The 23,811-nt window shown below is 38.6% G+C and overlaps 1 protein-coding gene across 2 annotated transcripts in view; it reads left to right on the plus strand.

Annotated features, from left to right (window-relative positions):
- The window catches only part of LOC133553386 (long-chain-fatty-acid--CoA ligase 1-like), a 55,381-nt gene extending 33,534 nt beyond the window's left edge, over positions 1 to 21,847 (plus strand). For both annotated transcript variants that reach the window (XM_061901517.1, XM_061901518.1), the window contains exons 5-21: positions 1,016 to 1,117; positions 1,211 to 1,310; positions 5,392 to 5,567; positions 5,789 to 5,821; positions 5,920 to 5,971; positions 6,033 to 6,106; positions 6,216 to 6,293; positions 8,155 to 8,289; positions 8,369 to 8,503; positions 14,200 to 14,295; positions 16,952 to 17,024; positions 17,096 to 17,184; positions 17,254 to 17,370; positions 17,463 to 17,606; positions 17,892 to 17,996; positions 20,925 to 20,996; positions 21,064 to 21,847. In XM_061901517.1, the coding sequence (XP_061757501.1) occupies positions 1,016 to 1,117; positions 1,211 to 1,310; positions 5,392 to 5,567; positions 5,789 to 5,821; positions 5,920 to 5,971; positions 6,033 to 6,106; positions 6,216 to 6,293; positions 8,155 to 8,289; positions 8,369 to 8,503; positions 14,200 to 14,295; positions 16,952 to 17,024; positions 17,096 to 17,184; positions 17,254 to 17,370; positions 17,463 to 17,606; positions 17,892 to 17,996; positions 20,925 to 20,996; positions 21,064 to 21,207 (1,725 nt within the window). In that variant the 3' untranslated portion in view covers positions 21,208 to 21,847. The remainder of the gene's footprint in view (positions 1 to 1,015; positions 1,118 to 1,210; positions 1,311 to 5,391; positions 5,568 to 5,788; positions 5,822 to 5,919; positions 5,972 to 6,032; positions 6,107 to 6,215; positions 6,294 to 8,154; positions 8,290 to 8,368; positions 8,504 to 14,199; positions 14,296 to 16,951; positions 17,025 to 17,095; positions 17,185 to 17,253; positions 17,371 to 17,462; positions 17,607 to 17,891; positions 17,997 to 20,924; positions 20,997 to 21,063) is intronic.
- The last annotated feature ends 1,964 nt before the right edge of the window (positions 21,848 to 23,811 follow it).

Here is a 23,811-nt window from a genome sequence, read left to right on the forward strand (position 1 = left end):
AATAATGGATTAGATTTATATCGCGCTTTTCTAATGTTAAATACTCAAAGCACTCACAGAGAAGTGGGAACCCTTCTGTTGGTTATTGGTTATTTCATTGAATACATTAAAAGTAAAAAATTAACACATTTTTAAAGTGTGCTTTCAAATCTTGTAAAACTAATTTTGGAATAAACAAGTGTGTTTGTTGGCTTTTTTACACCTGTATTATGAATTAAAGCCAAAAGACCCGTTATAGTGCAAAATTCACTCTTTGATAATGCTCTCTTTTGACAGTAATACGTTTTTCACTCACTTGTTAGCGACACTTGAGAGAAGAGCTGTTTGATGGGGACACATTATCAGTGACGTGGAAAAATAGCTCCAATAACATTGAAGCTACATACACACAAAACAGAATGTTCATAGGAGAGTTTATTAAAAAACACAATTGTCTGGAAAGGATAATAATAATATTAATAAATTATAGTAGTGAAGTGAAGTGAATTATATTTATATAGCGCTTTTCTCGAGTAACTCAAAGCGCTTTACATAGTGAAACCCAATATCTAAGTTACATTTAAACCAGTGTGGCTGGCACTGGGAGCAGGTGGGTAAAGTGTCTTGCCCAAGGACACAACAGCAGTGACTAGGATGGCGGAAGCGGAAATTGAACCTGCAACCCTCGAATTGCTGGCACGGCCACTCTACCAACAAAGCTATGCTGCCTGTACAAAATAGTAATGATAATAATACAGATTGTGCACAGTTTCTGTTTTTTTTCTGTTATCGGAAACTAAAATAAATGGGGCCAGCATCTGAACATGAAGAACTGGAATACACAAAAAACAAACAAAGAAAGGTAAATCAGAACAAAAGTAGGTCTTTCTTTTAGATATTTACCTGCTTGGCATGTCTTGATAAGTACAGCATGTCGATTAAAAAATGTGAGCAATATTAATCTTAATTTATAAGTTTACATGTTTTACTGAGCAGTTATTGATTGACTTTTTATGTGTGCATGTTTGTGCATTAGGTGATGGAGAGAAGTGAAAATCTTGGTTCTGCTTTCCTTCACAAACAACATTCCAAGACCACTGACGCAAACATTGGCATCTTCTCTCAAAACAGACCAGAGGTAGGAATGTGAGCACCTGACAACAACTGACCCTTGAGTAGTACAAGAACTGTTCATCATATTTGTATATATTTTTATATATTTGTTTTGTAGTGGACCATCATTGAGCTGGCATGCTACACTTACTCGCTGGTATCAGTGCCTTTGTACGACACACTTGGAGCAGAAGCCATCAACTACATTATTGACAAAGGTAATACACAAACACCTCTGTACATGTTCATATTTCTTGGTCTTTGTAACTCAATAAGAGAAAACAGCACTGTTGTAGAAATTGTGCCTATCATTGACAATACTTATGAGACAAAAACACACTTGTTTCTGTTTTTTACATGCTGTCCACAGCAGTGCCTGTTGCTCAATGAGACAAACAATTTGTGCTTTCATGTCAGTCTCTAAAAGTATCCTCACTAAATATGTCTCCGGTTCTTTTTTTTGAAAAAGAGTATCTAGAACAGGGATGCCCAAAATGGGGCCTGTGGGCCAAATTTTTCCCATCGTGTCATTTGGAGTGGCCCGCCAAAGGGTGGTTACCAGTTTAATACATGTTTGTACCTACCTCTTTCAAGGGCACAATCAGTGATGGCATGTCTGCAAGGCCAGACAGTAAAAAATGTAGTCATTTTTACTCTATAAAGCTTGCAGCTCAGTCGTCAGAAATTTCCCCAAAAATCATCAATAGTACAATTTTTCCATTTACAGTAATTCACTGTAAAAACATGGAACTTACATTTTACGGTAAAAAAGTAGCAGCTCAGTCGCCAAAATTTTGTAGCAAAAATAATGGTACCGTTTTTCAACGTACAGTAATGCACTGTAAAAACAATGGCCATAGATTGTATAGTAAAAACTGGCAGTTCAGTCATCAGAATTTAAAGGCCTACTGAAACCCACTACTACCGACCACGCAGTCTGATAGTTTATATCAATCATCAATCAATCAATGTTTATTTATATAGCCCCAAATCACAAATGTCTCAAAGGACTGCACAAATCATTACGACTACAACATCCTCGGAAGAACCCACAAAAGGGCAAGGAAAACTCACACCCAGTGGGCAGGGAGAATTCACATCCAGTGGGACGCCAGTGACAATGCTGACTATGAGAAACCTTGGAGAGGACCTCAGATGTGGGCAACCCCCCCCCTCTAGGGGACCGAAAGCAATGGATGTCGAGCGGGTCTAACATGATACTGCGAAAGTTCAATCCATAGTGGCTCCAAGACAGCAGCGAGAGTCCCGTCCACAGGAAACCATCTCAAGCGGATCAGCAGCGTAGCGATGTCCCCAACCGATACAGGCGAGCGGTCCATCCTGGGTCCCGACGAGCGGTCCATCCTGGGTCTCGACTCTGGACAGCCAGTACTTCATCCATGGTGATCGGACCGGACCCCCTCCACAAGGGAGGGGGGGGACATAGGAGAAAGAAAAGAAGCGGCAGATCAATGATGAAATCTTAACATTGCAACACATGCCAATATGGCCGGTTTAGTTTATTAAATTGCAATTTTAAATTTTGCGCGGACGTATCATGCGGTATAATGACGCGTGTGCGTGACGTCACGCATTGTAGACGACATTTTGGTCCAGCACCGTTCACAGATATAAGTCGTCTCTTTTCATCGCATAATTCAACATTGTTATGGACATCTGTGTTGCTGAATCTTTTGCAATTTGTTTAAATGATAATGGAGACGTCAAAGAAGAAAAATGTAGGTGGGAAGCGGTGTATTGCGGCCGCCCTTAGCAACACAAATACAGCCGGTGTTTCTTAATGTCCTTGTTTACATTCCCGAAAGATGACGATGAAGCTTTACTATGGAACAGAGCGGTCAAACAAACATGGTTCCCTACCACATGTCAATCGGCAGGTTTCGGTGAGAAAATGGTGGTAATAAGTCGGCTCTTACCCTAGACATGAGCGGCGAGCTTGCGTCGTTGCTCCTGCACCTTTCAAAGAGGCAGCTGCGACTCTTTTGCCTCCTCCCACCCCTCGCCCCCGACCGTCGGATGCTTCCACCGTTGTTGGAGGAAAAAAAAAAAATCTCAGACCGGCCCGACCGGCCGCCTTAGCCTCGTCAAGAAACGTGGCTTCCCTCGGAGACACTGGCGGTTGCCACACCCCTCCCACTTTCAGGCTGTACAGGTACGACCATATAATCTCACTAAAACACAAGTAACACAAGAAGCAGATAACGGATTTTCCAGAATTATCCTAGTAAATTTGTCTAATAACATCTGAATCGCTCTGCCGTCTAGTTTTTTTTTTTTTTCAAGTCCTTCACTCTCACTTTCCTCATCCACGAATCTTTCATCCTCGCTCAAATTAATGGGGAAATCGTCGCTTTCTCTGTCCGAATCGCTCTCGCTGCTGGTGGCCCTGATTGTAAACAATGTGAGGATGTGAGGAGCTCCACAACCCTTGACGTCACGCGCACATCGTCTGCTACTTCCGGTACAGGCAAGGCTTTTTTATTAGCGACCAAAAGTTGCGAACTTTATCGTCGATGTTCTCTACTAAATCCTTTCAGCAAAAATATGGCAATATCGCGAAATGATCAAGTATGACACATAGAGTGGACCTGTTATACCCGTTTAAATAAGAAAATCTCATTTCAGTAGGCCTTTAATATAAAACAAAAGTGGTAAAGTTTTTCAATTTACTGTATTTTTGTGTGAAAACGGCCATAAACCTTACAGTAAAATTCTGGTACGTGAGCAGCCAGTTTTTTACCGTAAAATCTATAGATTTTTTTTTAACTACCAGTATTAGCGTTTGAATTTGAGACCCCTGCTTTACGGCAAAGTTGTGACTTTTTGATGCTCTATGCAAAAGGATAATCTTGGTCGCCATGCTCCGCCCGCTTCCTTAAATGAATACCTAAGCAGTTTAAAATTTAGAATCTTCCATCCGTCTGATCTGTCTGGGTAAAGTTTTAAAGCAGTCGGAGGAAATAACTATGAGGATCTGGTTACAGAATATGGTGAAAATCTGCAGAAAATTACTTTTTTGAAAGTTTTTAAGTTAAAAATGTGAATAAAAGATGTAAAGTTGTATGCTAGCTGAACAAGCCACACACCTGTGACAATCTTTACTAACTTATGATTAATTATTGCCAGTATGAAGCTAAATTCCTCACTCGTAGTGTTGCATGGTAAAAAAATCGCTGTTTGACCCACTGACCATTGGCACATTTTCACCTTCGCCCGTGGAGGCAAAATGTTTGGGCCCCCTTGATCTAGAAGGTTCTAATTACTCGCTAAATATAGCAACAAAGTCTCTAAGATAGCAAAAGGGATCCCTCTGTTAATTCTTCATATTCTCTGGCAGACCTGGCATGTTTGAGATATGAGATACAGTATGTGAAATGGAGTTACAATGCATACTGCCACCTATTGTGCGGAGTTGTAACAAGATACATTCACAGATTGTCACATTACACTGTGTTTTGCGGTGAGACTGGCTTAAACACTTGGCAGGTAAACAGACATATTTGTAGAAGGCCACCTCTAGTTTGTGTTAAAATTTTCCATGTCAACAAAGCAATCATGCCAGATTGAAAGTGCTTAGAATTGAGATCCACTTTTTAGAGTCTGTTACCTCTAGGCTAATTGACATTAGATACGCCATAATCATGCTGCTGATTAGCATTAGCAATTTCAACACCTCCAAATTTTGCAATCTAAACTGCAACTGAGATGCCCTTTATAATCAAACAGCTGGTGTATAATGAATATAATACTTACAGTTAAACACTTTGTAGGACTCTACAAAAGATAAGACTGGCACATTGAACTTAATGGCAAAGACTACTTCTTGACTATGGCAACACACCCAAGACTATCTGAAATGAATGCAAATGAGACTCAGAAGTGTAAGAAAACAAGATATAACAACTGGACAACACAGGTAACATTATTAGCTTACATTCAAATGTTGTATCATTAAACATATTAACATTTGTCATAACAAACTCGCAAAAATACAAAAAATTCCCAATGACCAGTAATAAAATAGAATATAACTTTATTGTCATTGCTCCTATTGGGACACTGCGGCGCAGTTTGAGACCACAAAAAAAACCTTGAGCAACAATAGGTTCTTATGAGCAAATATTTGCGATACACAAAACTTGATACTTTGCACGGCGGGGAATCGGTACCATATTAGTTCAAATGTGAAAGACCCGTCTCCATGGCAGCCCCCCACAAACAAACAAATGTATGGCAAACGCTGTGATTATTTGATACCCTTGTTTGTTGTTTTTGCAGCTTCCATCTCAACAATAGTGTGTGACGTGGCAGATAAAGTCAAAATGGTTCTTGAATGTGTAAAGGACAGAAAGCACACTGTAAAAACCATTGTCATGATGGCGACTCCCAGTGATGAGCTTGTCGGCCGAGGCGAGCTGGCTGGAATCCACATCCTCAGCCTGCGAGAGATGGAGGTGAGAGCATGCAGGTTTTTCCTCATTCTTTTGCTTTAGCATTTGTTTGTCATTCACTTCTGTAATTGTTCATTTTTTGAAATGTATATTTTGCATGCAACTACTTAGTTCTTGCACTTTTTGCACTTTTAGCACAATCTATTTTGTTTGTTGTTTTTGCCAAAATTCCATTATTCACTAATATTGTTGTTTATTTTAAATAATAATTTTTCGTTGGTTAGGCAATTGGGAAAGCTAACTATCGCCGACCTGTGGTAAGTGGAAATTAGTTCATTACCACTTTTGCATCAGGCAATAATGCAAGTTTATGATTGTGAATTTGTTTTTATCCTGGACACATCAATATGTTTAGCCTCCCCAACCTGACGATATGGCAGTCATCTGCTTTACAAGTGGAACAACAGGTGATACACACACATACACTACAAAGATGAAAGTGTACAGCAACTGTGTATGTGTTTGCAGGGAACCCAAAAGGAGCTCTGTTGACACATGCAAATATTGTGTCCAACTGCTCAGCCTTCATCAAACTCACACAGGTAAGGCGCTAATGTTATATAACACGTGTTTTTTTTCTTTTTTAAATAATGTATGAAGATTTTGCCGGCATAAAATACACTCACGATGTACTGTAACTTAATGTGTTAGGTCAACTGTCCACTGGGTCCCGGGGATGTCCATGTTTCCTTTCTTCCTTTGGCTCACATGTTTGAGAGGGTTGTACAGGTAGGCAGCTCCCTTAAAGGGGAACAACACTTTTTGGGGGGAATTTTGGCTATGATTCACAATCCCTATGTAAGACAAGAACACTACATGTTTTTTCTTTTTTTATGCATTCTAACTTTAAAATATATAACAAGTACAAGGTAGGCACCAGCGACCCCAAAGGGAACAAGCGACAGAAAATGGATGGATGGATGGAAGGTGGCTAACATTGCAGCTATTGGGAGTACTCTATTCTGCCCCAAAAGCCCTCTAAATAACCAAATATTTATCCAAAAAACAACAATTCTCCATTAACATTTGGTGACCTAAATATTAACCAAGTACTTGAGCAGGCTAACTTTTTCTGTTGATCACAGATAGCTAACAGTGTTGGCAACTTGGAGTCTTTGTCACTAAATCTGGCAACTTTTTTTTAAACAGCAACTAGCAACAAATCTTGGGACTTTTTCCAGTGTTATTGGAGGCTTTTCTTGTGTCTTGGAGACGCCAAGGTGAAAACACACTGCATTTACTGTTCTCAAGGAGCAGTAGTGTGTGCTCCTGTGAGACCCTCATGTGTTCGAAAGCACCTACAGGTAGTCAGTCTAACTACAGTTGGTGGTGCTGCTGTGCGAGCAGAGCGGAGAACCTCACCACTCTAAAGGCTAGACTAAAATAAAACACTGCAACGTCTCAATTGTTAATAAGCCAGTCAATAGATTTGGTTTATTTGTGCATTTCACAATCCTCAAGTCTTTGACTTGATCCTCTAGCATTTAACAATCCAGAAGAAAGATGTTCATTTGCTGTTCTAATCATACTTAGCATTTTTAAACTCACTTTTTATCTCCCCCACAAAATTATTCCTCTCTCCAACAGCGTCTGTTGCAATACATTTTGCAAATGAGGCAATGATGTCCTTTAGCAAGTTCTAGCAACTTTTATGTGAGGAGTTGGCAACACAGAGCTTATCCTGCTATATTGCCATATTGAGCTGGTAACCTGCTGCTGCTGCTGCTTTACCTCTAAATTGGTAAAAGTTAGTTGTAGATTATAAATCTTGCCTCTGACCTGGATAGAAGAATGCTGTGGCCATAACCTGAGAAGTTGGTTAACTTTTACATTCAATTTAGACCCAGAGATGTTGAGGAACACTCACAAACGACGCTGTGCAAATTTTTTTAACCATTTTTGTGAGGATTGTGAGGATTATGATTAATTACCTAAACGGAAAGATATAAACATCCCATCAGTTGGCATTCCAATGAGAGCAGACATTGTACGGTAAGTGATCGTTTTATTATGCCCAGAGTTTGTATATCGTGTTCTGCACTTATCAATACTGCTGCATGATGTCTATCATTGTGTCACTAAAGCTGGAACTTTTAAGCACACAGCTTCTAAAACTTGTACATCATACTATTTATATTTATGCCAAAAAATATTATGTTTCTGGATCATAATTTGTTCTAAAGTAGTTGTTGTTGTCTCTCATGAATTCTGCCGTGACTAGTAATAGTTGTTAAGGGGAAAACCGAACGTTGTAATGCGTCTTTGAAATTAATGCGCCGCTGTATGCTTAAAATGAGAAAATATGTAAACATTAAATGTTTGTATAAATGTGCTTTATACTACATTATATAGATACTTACAGCATGCAAAATGTTGATGGAGGTGTTTAGCGGAATAGAGCTGTTAGCTGACTTTTGGTTGTGTTTATTTACGAGTTAGAATGCATAAAAACCAAAAACATGTGTTCCGTGTCTCATATAAGAATTGTAAATGATAGGCAAGATTAAAAAAAAAAAAGTGCAATTTCCCCTTATAAGATCCACGATTTTTCACTTACTTCTTCCTCTGTCTCTTTTAATGTGATGTTTAGGGAGTGATGATAGTTCAGGGAGCTAGAATTGGATATTTCCAGGGTGATATTCGTCTACTAATGGATGACCTGAGTACACTGAAACCCACTGTGTTCCCTGTGGTACCTCGACTTCTAAACCGAATGTATGACAAGGTAGGTGAGCTTGAGAAAGGAACCGAATGTTTGCTCATATTTAAAATTCCCAACGATAATTGCTTACGTGTTTTTCTAGATTTTCGGGCAGGCTAACACTCCTTTGAAGCGTTGGTTTCTGGATTTTGCATTCAGGAAGAAGGAGGCAGAGATGTCCAAAGGCATCATGAGGAGAAACAGCATCTGGGATCGACTCGTCTTCAAGAAGGTTCAGGTTTGTCCAAATGTCAACATTTAAAACAACTTTTATCAGTCATCGATCTGGACAATTCACAGTAATTAAACTATTGCACATTTTGGCCAGTCATTTTCACCAGTCGAAAGTGTCTCAGACTGACGATCAAACGCACATATCAAGTGTCTGATCAAAACTTATGTTTGTTTCTTAGACAACGCAGGACTAACAACATGTAACAAAATATCAACTCTTTATTGCTCATATGACAAAATGTTGGGAGGTTTATCGGCTGGCCGAACAAGTTTCTGAATATCTTGTGTCTTTTGTACGATGACATGACTGCAAGTGCAGTTGGCAATGGCAGCTCCAAAACTACTCCCTTCAACCTTGTCACTGGTGTGGAGCAGGGCTGCATCATTGCACCAACTCTATTTGCCAACTTCATCCAAACCGTACTCCACCTCACCAGCCAAAACCTACCTGGAGTAAAGTTTGTGTACAGGACAGACTGTGGGCTCTTAAACCTAAACAGATTTAGGTAAAAAAGAAAGGGGTTCAATCTTGGCTTGGGATCTTTCTGTGGGGAGTTTGCATGTCGTCCCCGTGAATACGTGGGATCCCTCCGGTTACTCCGGCTTCCTCCCACTTCCAAAGACATGCACCTGGGGATAGGTTGATTGGCAACACTAAACTGGCCCTAGTGTGTGAATGTGAGTCCGAATGTTGTCTGTCTATCTGTGTTGACCCTGCGATGAGGTGGCGATTTGTCCGGGGTGTACCCCGCCTTTTGCCCGATTGTAGCTGAGATAGGCTGGACCCCAGGAAGAATAGTCTCCACTGCGGTGTAGACTAATGGGGATCCTTAATAAACTAAAAAAAAAAAAAATAGGCACCAGCACCCTCTGCGACACCAAAGCGAATAAGCGGTAAAAATTGGATGGATGGATGGAAAGTTGCCCAGAGCTTCCATTACAGAGTTTCAATATGCAGAGGACAATGCTCTAGTTGTTCATTCTGATGCATGCCTCCAGAATATATTGGATGCTTTTACCAGAGTTTACTGACTCCTGGGACTTGACATTAAAATCAAGAAAACTCTAAATCTACAAACCCCGTTTACATATGAGTTGGGTAATTGTGTTAGATGTAAATATAAACGGAATAAAATGATTTGCAGATTCTTTTCAACCCATATTCAATTGAATGCACTACAAAGATAAGATATTTGATGTTCAAACTCATAAACTTAATTTTTTTTTGCAAATAATACTTAACTTAGAATTTCATGGCTGCAACACGTGCCAAAGTAGTTGGGAAAGGGCATGTTCACCACTCTGTTACATCACCTTTTCTTTTAACAATAAATGTTTGGGAACTGACGAAACTAATTGTTGAAGCTTTGAAAGTGGAATTCTTTCCGATTCTTGTTTTATGTAGAGCTTCAGTCGTTCAACAGTCCGGGGTCTGAGCTGTAATGAGCCACACATTTTCGATGGGAGACAGGTCTGGACTGCAGGCGCGCCAGGAAAGTACCCGCACTCTTTTACTACAAAGCCACGCTGTTGTAACACGTGGCTTGGCATTGTCTTGCTGAAATAAACAGGGGCATCCATGATAACGTTGCTTGGATGACAACATATGTTGCTCCAAAACCTGTGTGGGCCATTCAGCATTATTGGTGCCTTCACAGATGTGTAAGTTACCCATGCCTTGGGCACTAATACACCCCCATACCATTACAAATGCTTTCGAACTTAGCACCTATAACAATCCGGGTGGTTATTTTCCTCTTTGTTCCAAAAGGACACCACGTCCTCTGTTTCCAAATATAATTTGAAATGTGGCCTCGTCAGACCACAGAACACTTTTCCACTTTGCATCAGTTCATCATAGATGATCTCGGGCCCAGCAAAGCCGGCGGTTTTTCTGGGTATTGTTGATAAATGTGTTTTGCTTTGCATAGTAGAGTTTTAACTTGCACTTACAGATGTAGCGACCAACTGTAGTTACTGACAGTGGTTTTATGAAGTGTTCCTGAGCCCATGTGGTGATATCCTTTACCCACTAATGTCGGTTTTTGATGCGTCAAAGGTCCGTAATATCATCGCTTACGTGCAGTGATTTCTCCAGATTCTCTGAACCTTTTGATGATATTATGGACCGTAGATGTTGAAATCCATATATTTCTTGCAATAGCTCGTTGAGAAATGTTGCTCTAAAGCTGTTCGACAATTTGCTTACAAAGTGGTGACCCTCGCCCCATCCTTGTTTGTGAATTACTTAGCATTCCATGGAAGCTGCTTTTATACCCAATCATGGCACCCACCTGTTCCCAATTAGCCTGCACACCTGTGGGATGTTCCAAATAAGTGTTTGATGAGCATTCCTCATCTTTATCAGTATTTATTGCCACCTTTGCCAACTTCTTTGCCACGTGTTGCTGGCATCAAATTCTAAAGTTAATGATTATTTGCAAACAAAAAAATGTTTATCAGTTTGAACATCAGATATGTTGTCTTTGTTGCATATTCAACTGAATATGGGTTGAGAATGATTCGCAAATCATTGTATTCCGTTTATATTTACATCTAACACAATTTCCCAACTCAAATGGAAACAGGGTTTGTATTTTAACCATCCTCTGATACATCCTCCCAACACGAAAGCTGTCATTAATGCGGAGATCCACCACTGCATATTGGGGGTGCCAGCGAAGTTTTTGCTCGGCTGAAGAAGAGAGTTTTTGAGAAACAGGACATCTAGGTGAAGACCAAACTCGTTGTTTATTAAGCTGTAGTTGTGCTCACTCTGCTCTACGCGGCTGATTGCTGGACCACCTAGAGTAGACATCTGAAGGCCCTGGAACAGTACCACCAGGGCTGTCTCCGCAATATCTTGAGGATCAGTTGAGAAGATAAGCGTATCAACATCAGCACTCTGAAGGAAGCCAACATCCGCAGCGTCACCACAACCATCATCCGGCACCAGCTGCAATGAACAGGTCATGTCAAATGCTTGTCTGGCAACCGCCTTTTCAAACACAATCTATGGACAACTAAAGGAAGGAAACTTACCCTTGGAGGGCAGAAGAAGCGTTATCAAGACAACATCAAAACCCATCTGAGGAAAGGCAGCTTCAACCTTAACAACTTGGAGCAGGTTGCCCTCCTGAGAGATAGATAGGTAAAGCAGGATGGTCCATGAAGGAACAGCACATCTGGAAAAGGAAATCCATCGTTCCGTGGAAACCAAGAAGTTACAAAGTCAGGACAGATCTGCCACCAAAGTGACGCTTTACACCCCCAAAACTATCCAGTTGTAACCCACATCACACAACACTGTGTGACAATTACGTGTCACCTGACTTAAAACGCCTTAAAATTGGCTGCCACTTCTCCACGACACAGAACAAATCAGCGAAGGTGCGCACAATCAGTGGCTCCTGTTGTGGCTGGCAGCAGATGTTGGAAGACTGAATGCGTTAGCAACACATAAAACCTTGCTTCTATTGTAAAGTATCCACTCAGTAGATCATATAACTAAACAGTCAGGTTTTTTGTACGGGTTTGATTAGATTTTTTGAGAAGTGGCGAGTTGGTAGGACAGTTGTTTTCCTTTTTCTTCCTGTTTTTCCACAACCTTGTTGAACTTTTGAAGGATATTTGCCAAAAAAGAAAAAAAATTGAACTGATTTTAAAGGAACTTTTCCAAATGGAAAATAACAAACTGACATGTCAACACTGTTTTTGTTATGCTTTCATTACATAATCAGCAAGTAAGCTGTGATTTTGTGTGATCATTTATTTAGTTTATACCATTTTCCCTATCTTTCTCCTTTTAATAGTTACAATATTTATATCCATCCATCCATTTTCTACTGTTGTCCCTTTTGGGGTCCCGGGGGTGGCTGGAGCCAATCTTAGTTGCATTCGAGCGAAAGGCGGGGTACACCCTGGACAAGTCTCCACCTCTTCGCAGACAATATATTATATATATATATATATATATATATATATATATATATATATATATATATATATATATATATATATATATATATATATGAGAGATATACAGGTGTATATATATATATATATATATATATGTATATATATATATATATGTGTGTGTGTGAGAGATATACAGGTATATATATATATATGTGTACACATATATACACATACATATATATACAGATATATATATTTCTTAAAACCACTATTTTGGTCTGTCATTTTATTCACACCAGTTGGGCCCTGAAATAAATGTTTTCTTCTGCATGCAGTCACACACATTATGGCTATAAAATAGTCCTAAAGATAACCACACGTTACACAGTCATGGCAGTCAACCATTCACATTGACTCCCACTGATAGGATGTTCTTATCTTCCCGTTTAGATCAAGAATTAATCATAATCCTCACGAAGGGTTAAAAAAAAGTTTTTCGCAAACGGGCAACTTTTTGTGTCTTTTTTGCTATCTCTTGTTCTAAGTTGGATGTCAAAGTTCACCAACTTCTCGGTCTATGGCCACAACCTTCTACTCTACAGGTGAAAGGCATGATTTATGATCTAGAACAGGAGTCACCAACGCGGTGCCCGCGGGCACCAGGTAGCCCGTAAGGACCAGATGAGTAGCCCGCTGGCCTGTTCTAAAAATAGCTCAAATAGCAGCACTTACCAGTGAGCTGCCTCTTTTTTTATAATTTTTTTGTATTTACTAGCAAGCTGGTCTCGCTTTGCTCGATATTTTTAATTCTAAGAGAGACAAAACTCAAATAGAATTTGAAAATCCAAGAAAATATTTTAAAGACTTGGTCTTTACTTGTTTAAATAAATTCATTTATTTTTTTACTTTGCTTATAACTTTCAGAAAGACAATTGTAGAGAAAAAATACAACCTTAAAAATGATTTTAGGATTTTTAAACACAAACTTTTTTACCTTTCAAATTCCTTCCTCTTCTTTCCTGACAATTTAAATCAATGTTTAAATAAAATTATTTTTTTTATTGTAAGGAATAATAAATACATTTTTATTTAATTCATCATTTTAGCTTCTGTTTTTTCGACGAAGAATATTTGTGAAATATTTCTTCAAACTTATGATTAAAATTCAAAAAAATTATTCTGGCAAATTAACAAAATCTTTAGAACCAAATTTGAATCTTATTTCAAAGTGTTTTGAATTTCTTTTAAAATTTTTGTTCTGGAAAATCTAGAAGAAAAAATGATTCGTCTTTGTTAGAAATATAGCTTGGTCCAATTTGTTATATATTCTAACAACGTGCAGATTGGATTTTAACCTATTTGAAACATGTCATCAAAATTCTAAAATTAATCTTAATCAGGAAAAATTACTAATGATGTTGCATAAATTATTTTTAAATTTTTTCCCAAAAGATTCGAATGAACTAGTGTTTCTCTTCTTTTTTTCGGGTGAGTTTTGAATTTTAAAGAGTCGAAATTGAAGATAAACTATGTTTCAAAATTATGTTTTCATTTTTTTCCTGTTTACTCCTATTTTGAACCGTTCAATTAAGTGTCTTTTTCATCATTTATTCTCTACAAAAAATCTTCCGTAAAAGGAAATAAATTACGGAATGACAGTCAATTTATTCATGTAATTTTCATTAGAAAATGTCCTGCACACTGTATGTCATTATATGAATAAAAGTATATAAAGGATGTGGCCAATTGAGGTGTTGACTAAGAGCATGCTGCCTTCCACAGGCTACTGTAGGCGGTCGTGTGCGTCTCATGATAACCGGAGCAGCCCCCATCTCTCCTGATGTCCTCACTTTCCTCCGAGCTGCATTAGGATGTCAGGTAACTGTGTGTCTAGTTTGTGTAGCTCTTTTCTCTCTAGCCTTCCAGTACACTGGTAGGACAACATTTCATCATGAAATCATTTACAGTCTTTAACGAGCAGTAGTTATAACTATTAAAGGTTTGCATTTTGAGAATAATTGAAATGGAAATGAAATTACTGATAAAAACAGCAACTTTTTGTACTAGCCACTAAAATGTGTCAACAAACATTACTGTTTAAATTTCAGACAACACAAAGCCTCCAAGCATGGTGATTGTAGCGTCATGGTCTGGGGCTGCATGAGTGATGCTTGCACTCGGAAGCTGCGGTTCATTGAACAGAAACATGAATTCCAGCATGTACTCTGACATTCTGAAACAGATGAACGTTATCGTATTTTAAAATAAGTCTGAACACACTTCAAAGACGACAAGGGCCTCGCTGCGGGAGAGTTGATAAATCTGTTCTCAGACAACCCAACTTAAACACATGTCCAAATTTTCACCCTAATTTTGTGTATTGTTTTGGTTATTGTACAACCAAACATTGCACAAAACAAAAACAAGTCATATGATTGCTCACTATCACCTCAAACTAACCTTTCACATCATGCAAACAAAGAATCCAGCCCATTTTTTAATCAGGTCTGTAATCTGGTTTTTTTTTGTACAATTGCACAAAATTCCACCGTGGGACCAAAGAGAGTAGCGAGTACCGGCACTTTGATAAAAAAGGAATAAGAAGAACGATTGAATTCAAAAATTAACTTGTAGCAAACCACAAAAGTGGTGTCCACATGGCTCTCCCTTTTTTTTAAAGTTTGGTCTTTGACCGACCTTTTCAGACAGTATAAGTTACAACTGTACTTCATTTTGTTTAAGATAAACACGTTTAATATCTTGTTACTGTCACAATCATGCCTTGCTGCGTGCGGTACTTGTGACCTCCAGATGCAGCAGATGGGTGGGGACGTGCAGGTAAGAGTATATTAACCAGAAAGTGCAGCAGGGCAAGCAGGATAACACAGTCAGTAACATTTGTCAAAAGTCAGTAACCTAGACAATCTTCCAGCTCTGACTGCAAACTGGCTTATGAGGAAACCTGGTGGCAACCACAAACAGATGCTCAGGTCGCCAATCAGGAACAGGTGTGGGGAAACAGCGCTCAGGCCAGTATGGCATAGCCAGACAGGAAGTGAACAGAAATAAGAGTGCAGGACAGGGTACAAATACAGAAAATAAGAAAACACAAGATCATGTCAGACCTGACAAGACAGGTCGTGACATTTACTTCTAATTTCTGATACTTATTCTAAAGTTTGTACATTTAGTAATTAATATTAAATTGTGGAATGTTAAAACAATCTTGATGAAGTGAAATTAGTCAAACAGAGAATAATGGTAGGTATTTACTGTTTATGTTTACAAATGTTCTAGGCCAGTGGTTCTCAATCTTTTTTCAGTGATGTACCCCCTGTGAACAGTTTTTTAATTCAAGTACCCCCTAATCAGAGCAAAGCATTTTTGGTTGAAAAAAAAAGAGATAAAGAAGTAAAATAAAGCACTATGTCATCAGTTTCTGATTTATTAAATTATATAACAGTGCAAAATATTGCTTATTTGTAGTGGTCTTTCTTGAACTATTTGGAAAAAAAGATATAAAAATAACTAAAAACTTGTTGAAAAATAAACAAGTGATTCAGTTATAAATAAAGATTTCTACACATAGAAGTAATTATCAACTTAAAGTGCCCTCTTTGGGGATTGTAATAGAGATCCATCTGGATTCATCAACTTCATTCTAAACATTTTTTCAGAATTTTTTTTTTAACATCAATAGTTATGGAACATGTCCACAAAAAATCTAGCTGTCAACACTGAATAGTTGACATTGACATTGTTGCATTTCTTTTCAAAGTTTATGAACTTATATTCATATTTTGTTGAAATACTATTCAAAATATATATTTTTGAAGGATTTTTGAATTGTTGCTATTTTTAGAATATTTTTTAAAAATCTCACGTACCCCTTGGTATACCTTCAAGTATACCCGGGGGTACGCGTACCTCCATTTGAGAACCACTGTTCTAAGCTGTGATGTTGTTCAATTAAGGACACTTGTTACGAATTTCAAGCTAGTGTGCTATCGCGTGCTTATTGGAGGCCATTTAGATGTTAACTGGCTGTCCAGCTTCCCACAAGTAAACAGGATTGCTTATATTGGACCTTATATCACACATTTTACATGCAAGCCGATATCATCCAATACTTGTTTTTTTGCTGATATCAGTATCGGTTCAGAACATCCCTACCTGTAGAGCCTCCTCAAGCATGAGGTGAAAGAGCACAAGATGTTGACACTGTACACAAGGTCTGTAATGTCATCATGGATGAGTAAAAATTTCCAATGATAGCATGTGCAGCTCTGCTGTATTTCATATCCAAGAAGATTAGGATAATTGTTGATGACAATAATGCTCATACTGAATATTGTGACGTGTACTCACTTGTGTTACCAGTTATTTATTTGATCATGTGTGTGTTGACTTGTTTATTTATTTAATTCCATACTGCTTTGCAAGCTGTGCTCTGACTACTCTCAAGTTTTAGCATCGAACTTTGAGACGCTGCGATGATGACAGTGATTAAAATTATTGTGGCGTTTGTCCACAGTTCTATGAAGGTTATGGACAGACAGAATGTACTGCTGGTTGCACCATGACTATGCCCGGCGACTGGACTGCAGGTATGACACTTTTTTTACTTTTATAGTCTGCACGAGGAACTGCTGTTATTAAGCTCCACCTCCTTTCCCAGGTCACGTTGGTGCTCCTCTGCCGTGTAACAACATCAAACTGGTAGACGTGGCTCAGATGAACTACCTGGCAATAAACGGCGAAGGAGAAGTGAGACACAGCCATAAAAAAACAAATGTATTCATAACACAAATTCAATGTGTTTGTGTCGGTTGCTAGGTGTGTGTGAAAGGTCCCAATGTGTTCCTGGGTTACTTGAACGATCCAGAAAAGACGGCAGAGGCCCTCGATGCTGAAGGATGGCTTCACACCGGAGATATTGCCAAATGGCTTCCTGTAGGAAACCGAAACGACTTTCCTTTCTTTGCTCCGATTGTGTTCTGATAAGCAGGTGTGCAGATGTTTAATTTCAAGACTTGTGCTTCCAGAACGGCACCCTCAAGATCGTGGACAGGAAGAAACATATCTTTAAATTGGCCCAAGGAGAATATATCGCTCCTGAGAAGATAGAGAATGTCTATGTAAGGAGTGACGCAGTGGCACAGGTGTTTGTGCATGGTGACAGTCTGCAGGTAAGTGAAGTGAACCATAAAGTGTCATAGTTTTATCCCACTGACCTCATTACTTGAGTGGAATATTCCCTGGTGGTGTGATGAGGCAACAATTTATCATCTACTCTCTGCATGGTGTGTGGAGGAGCAATCAAATACAATACTGCTCTACATTGTGTTTGTGTGGAATTACCAACACACAGGCCCATATAAAGTTGTAACCTGTAGGCTCGATATGAAATGAAGCCTCAATTGTACTGTACTCACAGTAAGTCATATGTGTGGTTTTATTTGTTTTCTCCACAGGCTTATCTTGTAGCAGTGGTGGTCCTAGACCCTGACTTCCTATCTGCATGGACGAAGAGGACCATGAAAGTAGACGGCAGCTACGACGCGCTTTGCAGCAGAGCGGTAAAATCCACGGCTGTGTAACGGGGGTCTCAAACTTGCTAGACAATATCTACAATAACACTGCAAACACAAAAATTACGATACAACAGAAACTGAGAGCTACTGGCTACAAGCAAGGTCATGTATCTCTGACAAGCTATAGGGGAACTAAACAGTGTCAAATTATTAATTGTTACATTCAAATGTACATGTATGAGGACTTACCACAGCACAATGTCACTCTGGCTGCTGGTGGAAGTTGTTAACACAGTTAGTCACGAGGTTAAAATGTGATTCTGAAGTGAATACTTTGTGCAACCAAGCTTCACCCAAACTGGACCTCTCTTTGCTCACAAGTATATTGCCATTGAGACCTCTTCTGTGGCGGCGTTGTAGTGGCCGGTCAAAGGCCGTAACAATGATCTATCAGGCAACCCGTGTAGTGATGGATACCAAATTCGGTACTTTTACAAAGTCCTGTGGTACTACCAGTTACCAATTCAAATTAAATCAATTAGTACAATATTTCGATACCTTTGTTGCAAGGGACGTCACGTGTGGTTGCAGTTTCGGCAGCAGCTCAAACATTTGGCGGGGAAACAAGCAGTCACACACTCAGTGCACTCAGCCAAACTGCCTCTAAGTAATATTTCAATTTTCAATGTCAACACAGTAAGCAGTAGCCACTCAAAAGTACAGCAAGGCCCAACTTTTCAAAATGCGCTAGCTCAGTGCAAATGCACATTGGATTCACCACAGACATGCGAAGGATTAGCATAAGTGATTTTACATGGTGATTTTAACACCTCCACATTTGGTAATGAAAACTACAAACTCGGTTTCCATATGAGTTGGGAAATTGTGTTAGACGTAAAAATAAACGGAATGCTATGATTTGCAAATCATTTTCAACCCATATTCAGTTGAATATGCTACAAAGACAAGATATTTTTGATGTTCGAACTGATAAACATTTTTTTTTTTGCAAATAATCATTAACTTTAGAATTTGATGCCAGCAACATGTGACAAAGAAGTTGGGAAAGGTGGCAATAAATACTGATGAAGTTGAGCAATGCTCATCAAACACTTATTTGGAACATCCCACAGGTGTGCAAGCTAATTGGGAACAGGTGGGTGCCATGATTGGGTATAAAAGTAGATTCCATGAAATGCTCAGTCATTCACAAACAAAGATGAGGCGAGGGTCACCACTTTGTCAACAAATGCGTGAGCAAATTGTTGAACAGTTTAAAAAAAACCTTCCTCAACCAGCTATTGCAAGGAATTTAGGGATTTCACCATCTACGGTCCATAGTATCATCAAAAGGTTCAGAAAACCTTGAGAAATCACTGCACGTAAGCAGCTCAGCCCATGACCTTCGATCCCTCAGGCTGTACTGCATCAACAAGCGACATCACTGTGTAAAGGATATCACCACACGGGCTCAGGAACACTTCAGAAACACACTGTCAGTGTGTAAAGGATATCACCACATGGGCTCAGGAACACTTCAGAAACCCACTGTCAGTAACTACAGTTGGTCGCTAAATCTGCAAGTGCAAGTTAAAACTCTTCTTTGCAAGGCGAAAACCGTTAATCAACAACGCCCAGAAACACTGTCGGCTTCGCTGGATCTGAGCTCATCTAAGATGGACTGATACAAAGTGGAAAAGTGTTCTGTGGTCTCACGAGTCCACATTTCAAATTGTTTTTGGAAACTGTGGACGTTGTGTCCTTCGGACCAAAGAGGAAAAGAACCATCCGGATTGTTATAGGCGCAAAGTTGAAAAACCAGCATCTGTGATAGTATGGGGGTGTATTAGTGCCCAAGACATGGGTAACTTACACAAATGTGAAAGCGCCATTAATGCTGAAAGGTACATACAGGTTTTGGAGCAACATATGTTGCCATCCAAGCAACGTGACCATTGACGCCCCTGCTTATTTCAGCAAGACAATGCCTGGCCACGTGTTACATCAACGTGGCTTCATGATAAAAAAGTGCGGGTACTAGACTGGCCTGCCTGTACACCAGAACTGTCTCCCATTGAAAATGTGTGGCGCATTATGAAGCGTAAAATACCACAACGGAGACCCCCGACCTGTTGACCAACTTAAGCTGTACATCAAGCAAGAATGGGAAAGAATTCCACCCGAGAAGCTTAAAAAATGTGTCTCTTCAGTTCCCAAACGTTTACTGAGTGTTGTTAAAAGGAAAGGCCATGTAACACAGTGGTGAGCAGGCCCTTTGCCAACTACTTTGGTACCTGTTGCAGCCATAATATTCTGAGTTAATAATTATTTGCAAAAAGAAAATAAAGTTTATGAGTTTGAACATCAAATATAGTGTCTTTGTAATGCATTCAACCGAATATGGGTTGAAAAGGATTTGCAAATCATTGTATTCCATTTATATTTACATCTAACACAATTTCCCAACTCATATGGAAACAGGGATTGTACAATGATGATATGCGTTACAATCAAACAGCTGTCATAAGTGCAATATTTGCAGTATGAACACGTAGGACTCAACAAAATACAGGACTGGCTGAACTTAATAGCAAAGACTACTTCCTGACTGTGGCAAAACACCATACCCTATACACTACTGCCATCTAATGTCTTGGAATTGCAACTGCTTGCAGTCTCATTTTTATTCACACCAACACACACACAAGTGTGTAGAGGTGACTGTTTTGGCTGTTATTTCATGTTTAGAAGGCTTTCACAAAGATTAAAAAAAAACATGTAGAATGTCAAAGATTTGTTTATACTGTATAAAAAATATTGATGCATTAATAATATATTAATCATACTTTGCGGGAGTTTGTTTACCAGGCCTTCAACCAATTAGTTGCAATGAACAAGGGATGACTGAATGAACTGTAATAGCTTCAAGGACGTATATGTGCTGGGCTCTCAGTCCTTCTTGTCTGGCTGCAGGATGTCAAGGCGGCCATCTTGAAGGACATGGTACGACTTGGCAAGGAGTCTGGCCTGAAATCCTTTGAGCAGGTAAACAAAGCTTTGTTTGTGACATTGTCTGATACTTGGAGCTGTGCTGATATTTACCTTCTTGCAGGTGAAAGCTATTTACATCCACAGCGAGATGTTCTCCGTCAACAACGGCCTGCTCACGCCAACGCTGAAAGCCAAGAGGAACGAACTAAGACAATACTTTCGATCTCAAATAGACGAGCTGTACGCTGGCATCAACAAGTCGTAGAGAGGCGGACACAGAAGTGCCGTCAGGAGCAAGGAAAATGTGACCAAACTCACTCCCAACTGAATTGTCTTAGTTTATACCTCATAGTGATGATGTTGCTTTTATGGAATATTTTATTATTGGCAGACACCAATTCTTAATTCAAGTATCTTCAGATCAGAATCTCTGTGTGACATAGATTGTACACACACGAATGTACCTTTCATTTTGCTTCCTTCAAATATATTCTTTGAGGGCATTTTAAAAGGAAATGATAGTGAGTGTGATAAAATAATTTAAAAAAATGTTCACTTGAAACAAATAATCACTTGCACCACTCAGCAAATTCAATGTAACACTTTTTTGTGTAGTCGTGTGTTTTTTGGATGATCTTGTGGCCATGAAAGACAGAGGCTACTGACATAAGGAGCCATAATTACTAAACACTCGATGTGTGCCTCAGGAACTGAATAACAAAGAATTGTTTTATTATATTTTTTAACTAAAATGAAGTGAATGTGATCATTTCTTTGAAATCAGAAGACTTCCAGTCATTCACAACCACTTTATTAGTCTTGATTTATTGATTGTGTCGTGTTTTTGTTGTATCAAATGTATTTTGTAAATAAATGAATTAAAACAATTTTAAAGATTTATAAAATGGCTGTATTTTAAGTCACCTAAAATGTATTCACTCAACAACACATTTACTATTATGTATTTTTCTTCATACTCTAAAAACAAAATCAGTCTTTTCCGATGCATTTCCACAATTGACAGGCTGAATGATTGGTATCAAAACAAGCAATCCACATTACATACAAACAATGTGGTAAAAACCATCTAAAATAAATTTGTCAAATAAAAAAATAGCTTTCATTTTCCATGCTTTAATATTAATCCAATGAGGGGAAAAATAAGGCTTTTCCGAAGCATTTCAACAAGCTGTACAACTCGTATCAAAACGAACAACCAGCGTCACACCTACAAACAATATGTGTTTGAAAAAATTGACAAAGCAGAATACAAGAGACAAAAATAGTGCTCATCTAAAATAAATGTGTCAAATACAAACTTAAGGGCTTTCCTGTCGACAGTTTCCACGCTTTAACTAATATTAATCCAATGAGGAAAAAATAGGTTTGACTTTAAGAATCCACTTGAAAATATCATTATCCATTAGCATTCACAGTTAAGTGATGGGAACTCGGAATGGAAATCGAAAACCAGTTCTTATTCAGAACCGGTTTCCAGTTTATGAGTTCCTTGGAATCGCTTGCCAATCTGTCTAGCGAGTTATTGTCAATACATTGAGAACAGGAAGGGTCAGCATTTGCTATGGAATGAAAAAGGCCGTGGTAGGATTCAATAAGCTCTGCTTCTTCCTACTCCTTTTCGAACATGTTTAAAAGACAAATTCGAAATTGTGATGTATCATGTTGTAATTGTATGTATGTATGTATGCATGTATGTATGTATGTATGTATCAATTAACAGGATGAGAACTTAACATATAAATGACCCACATACGGACAAAACCTGTCCATAAGAAAATGATATTTTAAATAGACTATCAAAACCGAGCCAACCTAAACAAGGTCAGAGTAATTAGTAAGACCGGTTTGCTGCAATTCTAGACACGTGCCTTTTAGAGCATAAGACGTATTTTAAAAAAAAACCCTGGGTAATATTAACTCCCCTGTGTGTCTGGAATGGTACAACCCGAAACTATATTTCTTTTTTTTGAGTTTGGAGAAAAAAAAAGGCATTTCCATTTAAATAATTTTTCAATTACCAGGGTTAAAACTTAACATATAAATGACATAGATCCCACATACGGACAAAACATGTCCAAGAAAAATATATTTAAAAGAGACTATTAAACCCGGGACAATCTAAACCAGGGGTGTCAAACTCAAATACAGAGTGGGCCAAAATTTTAAACAGAACAAAGCCGCGGGCCAAGGTTGAACAAATTAACCTTTTAATAGGGACCCAAACAAGTTTTGCATTAAATATTGAACAAGCAAGGCTTATATAACTTTAGTGACATGCAAAATCCAGTGTCAAATAATAATAATAATAATTAAAATCATATCAATGGCATATCAAATAAAATGTAAATAAACATTTTGTCTTTTTTTCTATTTGCAATCTCCTGAGGTAAAAATCAATTTTTTTCCAAAGGCTAATAATAAATTTGAAAATAAAATAACAATAATGAATGAACTAAACATTCAAGCCTTGAAGTAGCAAGAGAAAATGCATGAATAAAACGTTAATTATTGGTCAGTTTGCTGTAAGTTTCCCTGAAAAGTTAGTGCTGCAAGGGTTTTTGGGTATTTGTTCTGTTGTGTTACGGTGCGGATGTTCACCCGAAATGTGTTTGTCATTCTTGTTTGGTGTGGGTTCAGAGTGTGGCGCATATTTGTAACAGTGCTAAAGTTGTTTAGACGGCCACCCTCAGTGTGACCTGTATGGCTGTTGACCAAGTATGCCTTGCATTCACTTGTTCTTGTGTGTGTGTGCGTGTGTGTGTGTGTGTGTGTGTGTGTGTGTGTGTGTGTGTGTGTGTGTGTGTGTGTGTGTGTGTGTAAAAGCCACAAATATTATGTGACACGCTGT

Source organism: Nerophis ophidion, linkage group LG05 (assembly GCF_033978795.1).
Source record: "Nerophis ophidion isolate RoL-2023_Sa linkage group LG05, RoL_Noph_v1.0, whole genome shotgun sequence".
In the NCBI taxonomy this organism is placed as follows: Eukaryota; Metazoa; Chordata; class Actinopteri; order Syngnathiformes; family Syngnathidae; genus Nerophis; species Nerophis ophidion.